Genomic DNA, 7,817 nt, shown 5'->3' with positions numbered 1-7,817 from the left:
CATACCTTAACTTGGGGACCTGGGATTCATGGATTCCTGTCTGACAATGTAGAGGGCAGTCTAGGGCAAGAGAAAGAGATACTATGATTAATCAAATAACTGACTTCACCACAATGGAGGAAAACGTGACCAGAAAGTTCCTGTGGTCAGTGAGCCCCTCCCTCTTCTCTCTGCCTTAGGTACAAATCCCAGAAGATGGGAGGTGGGTGGGACAGAAGCAGCACCTGCTTTGGGCATCTTCTCTGGGAAGATGAAGGTCCTTCTCCTGCTCATGCTGGCTTTTCTTCTGCCTCCTGGGGCTAATGCTGGTGAGTCTCCTGCTCCCAGAAAAACAATATTGGACCAAAATTTCACATATACTCCTAGTAGTGCATGTGGCTCCCAAAACCTGCAGTGCCCTTGGACAGGTACTTCTGTCTGGCAGACACTACTGATTGGGCTTAGTCTTTTCCCAGAGAAGCTGGGAAAGATCATCCCTTTCTAAGTCTCTTACAAGCCTTAGTTTCTTCTAGTCAAGAGGGAAGCTTATGATCTGATCCTTGTGCTTGGATGGCTAAAGGTTAGGATTCAAGCTTGAGGTCTTGTCCTATAATGAAATAGATATCATGGGGACTATAAGTTGATGATGATGACAGGCCAGGAGTTATTTCCAAAAGAGAAAAATTAAGGACTGAAGTACAATAATGGTTAAGGGAAGGCCTCTGGGATTTGGGCTAGGTGGGAGGTGATGTGGCTGATAGTTTAAATCCTAATTTCCATGGACCTGATGTTTTGTATCCATTGTATATGTCTATATATTTGGGGTATGTGGTGGGGATCTGTTTCAGATGACATTATTGGGGGACACGAATCAATTCCACATTCCCGCCCTTACATGGCATTTCTGGAAATTGAAAAATATGGTGAAAAGTACCATTGTGGTGGGTTCCTAATTCGGAGGGACATCGTGATGACCGCGGCCCATTGTGCAGGAGAGTAAGTGTCCTCGTGCCCTCTTTTCCCTCCCATCCTTACCTGATCACCAGGTGAGGGATTCATTAAATCAGGGTCTAATGGGACCCTCCTGTCTCCTGGGGGCTGTTCATCGGGAAGGAGAAGAGAGCCCTGAATTCAATAGAGTCTGAGCTAGGGCAACAATAAACAAGAGTATTTCTGTTCCTAGTTGAGGAGAGATCTACCCTTTCCCCTCAAAATTCATCCACCTTTAGTCACTATTCTGCCCACCATGATAAAGTTCTCACTTCAAATCTTATCATCCAAGAGTCCAGCTCTCTTGCCCAGGCTCTCCTGCCCAGAAATACCACTACCCTGCTTTTAGTTGCCCCCAGGGTTGTTGGCAAATACACTTCTATTGAAAACTAAAGCCTATCGCAGGCTCCTCTTCATTTTATTGGGGCAACAAAGCTTCTCTTCATTTCATTCTTGACCCCTTTCTCTGGATTTTCTGTTCCCTGGAAGCTAGATCAAGGGCAGCCTGAGGCAAGGCAAGACAGGTCCAATTGTCACCCTGTCCTGATGTGGGCAGGCTCCAGCCCTTCCAAAGGAAATTGGGGAGCTGTCTTGGCACCTTGTAAGTACTTTAGTTCTGTTCAAGGCCTGAGTCCTACATTCTATCCTGAGTACTACAGCCGCAATGGAGATAGGAGAGAGGCTAGTGTCCTAGCAGTGAGAGCCCTTGAGTCCCATTCTTCAAAATTATCCTTTCTTAGAGGATCTTGAACTCCTAATTCCTCTTTCTTCTTTTGCTGTTCCAACAGTTCCATCAAAGTCACCCTTGGAGCACATAACATCAGAAAGGAAGAGTCAACCCAGCAGACCCTTGATGTCAAACATCAAATTCCTCACCCAGAATACAACTCCTGGAGGATTCTCAATGACATCATGTTACTGAAGGTAACAATTAATAGAAAGCAAAGGACTGGAGTCAATGGGTTCTGGGCATTAGACCCATCTCAGTCACTGACTTAGCCACTTCAACTTGGGCAACTGAATTAAACTTTCACACCTTCAATTTTCTTATCTGTAACATGAGAAGTTGAATAAAGTGATGTCTGAGTTCCATTCTTGCTTCAATATTCCCAGTTCACATTCAGAGATGGAGATTGGGGCAGATTAGCCCATTTGGCCTGTCTCCAGAAAGCAGAACCATTAGCAACAGGTAGAAATTTGAGGGGGTGGGAAGGAGATTTCAGCTGGATGTAAAAAATATATTTAGAGCTAGAAGGATCTCAGAGGCCACCTAATCCAACCTCTTCATTTTGCAGATGGGGAGATCATGGTTTAAAGAGGTTTGATTAGTTTGCCCAGGATCGCATAGCTACTAAGAGTTAGAGGCAGGATTGGAACCCAAGTCTTCTTGGCTCCAAATCCAACGCTATCCACTATACCATATTGCCTCTCAAGATTAGGTACTCCCAGAGGTCAAACCCATGAAGTACTTTTCATGAAGTACTCCAGTTCAATAAACCAAAGACTCAAGAAGTAGTGAGTTCACCATCACTGAAGGTCTTTAAGCAAAGGCTTGATGTCATAGAGGGTATTTCTATTTGAGAACAGGTTGCACTATGATTTGTGGGATTCCTTCTAACTGTTGAGACATTGTAATAACTTATTTTTAGGTTTACATTCTTTAAGAATCAGAGTAGTCTAGTAAAAGGCACTGAATCAGAAATCCGAAAGTCAGAGTTCACCTAGGTGGCTCAGTGGATAGAGAGCCAGGCCTAGAAAGAAGAGGTCCTGGATTCAGATCTGCCCTCAGACACTTCCTAGCTGTGTGACCCTAGGCAAGTCACTTAACCCTGTTTGTCTAGCCCTGACTAGCCCTACCACTCTTCTGCCTTGGAACCAATGCACAGTATTGATTCTAAGATGGAAGGTAAGGGTTTTAAAAGAAAAAAAAAGCAATCCTAGAATCTACTTGCTAGCTGAGTGACTATGGACAAGTCACTTAAACTCTGTGAACTTCAGTTTTCTCTTATGTAAAATGTAAATAATAATATATTGCCTACATTACAAAAATGTTATGAGAAAAACTGGTAAATAGTGTCTAATAAATGCTTTTATTCATTCATTATTGAAATCATTTTGCTATTTACAAAATGTTATATAAATGTAAGAAGGTATTCTTCTTATTATTATACCCCAATCTATGATCCAAACCCCACCTCCTCTTCTCGAGAATCTGAATGATATTGAGCCTCAGCCCTACCCTCCTGTAATCTGTCCTTGACAGTGATAGTACTTTTCCTTCCTTAACAGCTGGAAGAAAAAGTCAACCTGACTTTGGCAGTGGGGCCTCTCCCCATTCCTTCAGAGCTCAATCCTATTGGCCATGGGAGAGTATGTCGAGCAGCTGGCTGGGGACGGACAGGAGTAAGAGCTCCAGGATCAGATACTTTACAGGAAGTGAAACTGAGACTAATGGATCCTGCTAACTGCAAGCATTATTTCCATTTTGATCAGAAACGCCAGTTGTGTGTGGGAAACCCCAAGAAAATTCAATCAGCATTCAAGGTGAGTCTATATTTCATATTTCTCTTCTTTGGAAATCACTCACTGTCTAAAAGTCAGAATCCTCCAAAGAAGTGAAGAGGTCAAGACTTTCCACTGAGTCCTGGACTTGGGCAGGGGGTGGGGGTTGATGTAAGCAACCTCTACCCCATCCTCCCAAGACTCCTACTCAGAGTTTCAAAGGGATGCTGATATGAAGAAAGGAATGTGTCTTGGGTGGGAAGATGAAGCTGGATGATATGAGCCCACGGCTGAGAGGGGCAAAGTAGAATCAACCTTTCTTGCTTACTTCTCTTCCCCCTTTGTCTAACAGGGAGACTCTGGAGGACCCCTCATTTGTTCTGGTGTGGCACAAGGCATTGTCTCCTATGGAAGACATGATGCAGAACCTCCTGCAGTCTTCACTAGAATTTCCTATTACCGTGACTGGATCAATCAAGTCCTAAAATCAAATTAGCTCTGTGGCCTTGGCTCAGTCAAAAGGAGTCTCCATCCTAGGGCTGAACCATTCTCTTGATGCCCTCACAGTAGGACCACCCCAGTGTCTGCTCAGCCCCATCTCAGAGCCTAAAGTTGGGGAGGAGGGGAAAGGATTTAGTGAAGAATTAAAATGGATATTGAACTCAAGGTTGACTATGACTTCAATAAATCCAAGCTTCTATGTGTATGATTCCTCTCTCCCTCTCTCTTCTCCTATTGATTGCCCTATGTTCCTCTCCATAAGGTGGTCAGCACAGTAGTAAGGGACACCTCAAAGAAAAGAAGGAATCAGTATTTATAGTTTTTGAGTGTAAGTAAACAGTCCTCATTTATTTTATTTGGCTTTTGCTAATGGCAGACCTGTTCATTGTATTGGGAGTTAATTGGATATCACTGAGAATGTTCTGATTTTGAAAAGGAAAAAAAAAGATGAGAGTGGGGTCTTCTAATGAGCCAGTGAACTTGACTACAATTTCTAGCAAAATTCTGGCATATATTTTTTAAAATTATTTGTGAACTTTTAGACAGAGTTTTTGTTTCTTTTTAATTTTTATAGTTTTTACCTTTATAGTTTTATGATTATAGTTTTTATTTTATTCTTTGTTATAAAAATGATCTAGGATGGAGGGGGGAAGGATATATTTGGAAATAAAGATGATTAAAAAAAACAGAAGACATAAATAAAAACTTTTAAGAAAAGAAAAAAAAGGAAGATAAGTAACCTTCCATAAATATCAATCATGGTTCATCAAGGATAGCTGACACTAAATTATTATTTCCCTTTTTCACTGGGTTACTAGACTGATAGATAAAGGAAGGTCATAGGTTTGGATTTCATCAAGACAATGACAATCATAAGATCATAGAATTTAAAGCCAAAAGAGATCTTAGAGACCATCAAATACAACCTCCTCATCTCTAGAGAGGGGAAAGCTGAGGCACAGATTATGGTTATGTAATTTGCACAAGTTCACATAGCTACTAAATAGCAAACTAGATGCTCTAACCTTAAATCTAGTGGTCCTTCCACTACCACAGTATCTCTTATGGTAGCCTTATGGACAAGATTATTAATATTAGTCAGTCAAATTGTAGTACATCTAAATATGTTTGGAGGGGGCAGCTGGATAGCTCAGTGGATTGAGAGCCAGGCCTAGAGACAGAAAGGCCTCAGACACTTCCCAGCTGTGTGACCCTGGGCAAGTCACTTAACATTGCCTAGCCCTTACCGCTCTTCTTCTGCCTTGGAACCAATACACAGTATTGATTCCAAGATGGGAGGTAAGGGTTTAAAAATATATATGTTTGGAGTTAGTTAAGCAACTAAATCCAAAAAAACAGTCATTAATATCAACCAATTGATATTAATCAACAGTCAATTAATATCAATATCATGAGTCTATATTGGTCTATAGTGGAGTGTACCAGGAATCTATTCTTTGTGATCTCCTATTCAACATTTTTATCAATAAATTAGATAAAGGCACAGATGGCATTTTTATAAAATATGCAGAATGGAATAAAGCTGGAAATAATTAATTAAATGAAAGAGTTATGATCCAAAAACACTCGATCCAAGATTTTATTATCTTTCTAAGCTAAAATGATGAGCTGAATCTAATAAGATAAAAAAAAAGAGTGTGGGTTTTGGAGGACCAGCCTATAATTTAATCACTAGGAAATTCATGATATAGAAAATTCCTCTAAGTAGTGTCAATTGGCAATGCTTCTATAACTTATAGTTTTAAGAGATTTTCTTAGGGCATTGAGAGGTGCAATTTGCCCAAGATCACACAGCTAGTCAGAAATAGGACTATAACCCAAGACTTCTGACTCTAACATTGGCCTCAAGTTAAATTTAGTAAGAACAAATCTAATGTCTTACCATTATGCTAAAAAAAATCAACTAGGGGCAGTTAAGTGGCTCAGTAGGTAGATAGAGAGCCAGGCCTAAGAGTTGGAAGGACAAGGGTTCAATATGCCTTTAGACACTTCCTAGTTGCATGACTTGGGCAAGTCGCTTAACCCCAATTGCCTAGCCCCTACTATTCTTTTGCCTTAGAACCAATAGTATCAATTCTAAGACAAAAGGTAAGGATTTATCTTTAATCAGCTAACTGCGCAGATATAAATTATGGGATATGTGACTAAACAAGTATTCATTAAAAAGATTTGAGGAGGGCAGAGCATCCAAACAGATCTAGAAATTTTACTAGACTGCATACTGTTGGGAAAGTTCAAGGCAATGTCACTGTGAGTCATTTTTATAGTCCAAGTAAGAATAGGAAAAGAGATAGAGAGGTCTGTTTATACTAAGGATGGGATCTGTCCAGGAGCACAGAGAGAGGCTATTCATCAGAACAAGCAGAGATCCCAGACCTTTACCAGTGTGATGTTTAAAATAGTGTATGTTATAAACTCTAACAATTAAAGTAGTGGTTGGCTTAAATTGTGACTGCAGAAAAATATCGTTTCAAGATAGTGTCTTGCTTTAAAATCAATTATAAAGTGGTCGCCAGGGGAAAATTCCCAAATATGAAATATACCCAAGTCAGCTGGGTTTTATAAAGATTTTAATTAATACAAATGAGGAATTAATGAAAGAGAGAGAGAAAAAAAAGGAAATAATGAGAAAAAAGGCTAGGTCAGCTTAGGCCAGCCTTAAGAGAGAGAGATCAGTCAGTCTTTAATCCACTCACCACAAGATGTGTCCCAAGCAAGATTCCAATGTTCAGAGAGACACCAGTTCAGTTTTGGCCAGCTCCATCTCCAGAGAGAGTTCCCTGAGACAGTCCCTTCTCTCAGCTTTTCATCTCCTTTTAAAGGGAATTATCTCTTCTGTCACCTCCCCTAAGTTCTCACATCTACCAACCACAGTAGACGGTTTCCAAAGAACAGACCATTCTTAATTCACACCTAAGTAAGCTAAACTTTTGAGTAATTCACACCTGAGTAAGTTCTCACCTCTTTGCCTTTTGCAAGTTCACAAGTTGCCTGACCTTTATAGGTACTTAGCACCCTTTTGTATTAGATCTAAAAATAAGCACAGCTTAAGAACTTTTGCCTTACTATAAGTATGGGTTTAAGTACTTTTCATTGTTCAGCAGAGTTTCTTCCCCTAAAGTATGCTTAAGTAGGGGTGGAGTAGAGTTCTCACATTTCTGATCTAAGTTCCTTCATTGTTTAAAATGGGGAATGATCTTAACCAAATCTTATGAAGTAGGGGCTGAGAATTTTTAAGATTCCCACCAGGATACCTTGATAAGGACAGGTAACAGCTGACACCATCATCTACTACCCAGGGTAGACTAACTAAGAGACCTGTTGGGGGAGGGGGTCACATTCCCAAGCAGGAGGACTTGGTCAACAAATAAAAAAGGAAATTAAAAAGCAAGAAGCAGAAATGTGGTTCTGAAACCCATAGATCAATAACTAAGGCAAGAATTCCAGACCAAAGGGGAACCTACAGTGCTGTACCTCTGAACCACCAAAGCTTCTTGGCTAAAAAATAATAACATAGAAGCACAGTTACTTTGACCCAAACCTAGGCCAGGAATTTGCAGAGTTTAGATCAAGGGAGCAAGCAATCAGACTTGACCCTGAATCAGACCATTCTGGAAGCTCTGAAAGCTTACAGGTCCCCAGCCTGAGCTGTCCCTGAGAGCCTGAAATAACATCCCAATTTAATGCTCCAAGAAAGCAGTAACAGGATCAGCCTAGAACTTTCCTCCAGAAGTTTGCAAAACATCAAGACCAAAGTCAGAAAGTAAGTTAGAGAAATGAAAAGGGAAAAAAAAATCCTCGCTATAAAAAACTATTATGCTGAT

At 40.5% G+C, this 7,817-nt stretch overlaps 1 protein-coding gene across 1 annotated transcript; it reads left to right on the top strand.

The window, feature by feature from the left end:
- Positions 1–222: 222 nt before the first annotated feature.
- Positions 223–4,188, top strand: LOC100025555 (chymase). The gene is made up of 5 exons (XM_001369679.4): positions 223–308; positions 828–975; positions 1,758–1,893; positions 3,259–3,513; positions 3,824–4,188. The coding sequence occupies exons 1-5, from the start codon at positions 251–253 to the stop codon at positions 3,965–3,967; spliced, it is 741 nt and encodes a 246-aa protein (XP_001369716.1). The 5' UTR covers positions 223–250; the 3' UTR covers positions 3,968–4,188.
- Positions 4,189–7,817: the final 3,629 nt, after the last annotated feature.

The sequence above is a fragment of the Monodelphis domestica genome, chromosome 1 (assembly GCF_027887165.1).
Source record: "Monodelphis domestica isolate mMonDom1 chromosome 1, mMonDom1.pri, whole genome shotgun sequence".
Taxonomy (NCBI): Eukaryota; Metazoa; Chordata; class Mammalia; order Didelphimorphia; family Didelphidae; genus Monodelphis; species Monodelphis domestica.
This window is presented reverse-complemented; position numbering and strand designations above follow the sequence as displayed.

Excerpts from the sequence above, each read along its gene's own strand:
- LOC100025555 (XM_001369679.4), top strand. The coding sequence starts at position 251 with ATGAAGGTCCTTCTCCTGCTCATGCTGGCTTTTCTTCTGCCTCCTGGG. Across the intron at positions 309-827 it reads GCCTCCTGGGGCTAATGCTG|ATGACATTATTGGGGGACAC; the intron begins GTGAGTCTCCTG and ends GATCTGTTTCAG. Across the intron at positions 3,514-3,823 it reads AAATTCAATCAGCATTCAAG|GGAGACTCTGGAGGACCCCT; the intron begins GTGAGTCTATAT and ends TTTGTCTAACAG.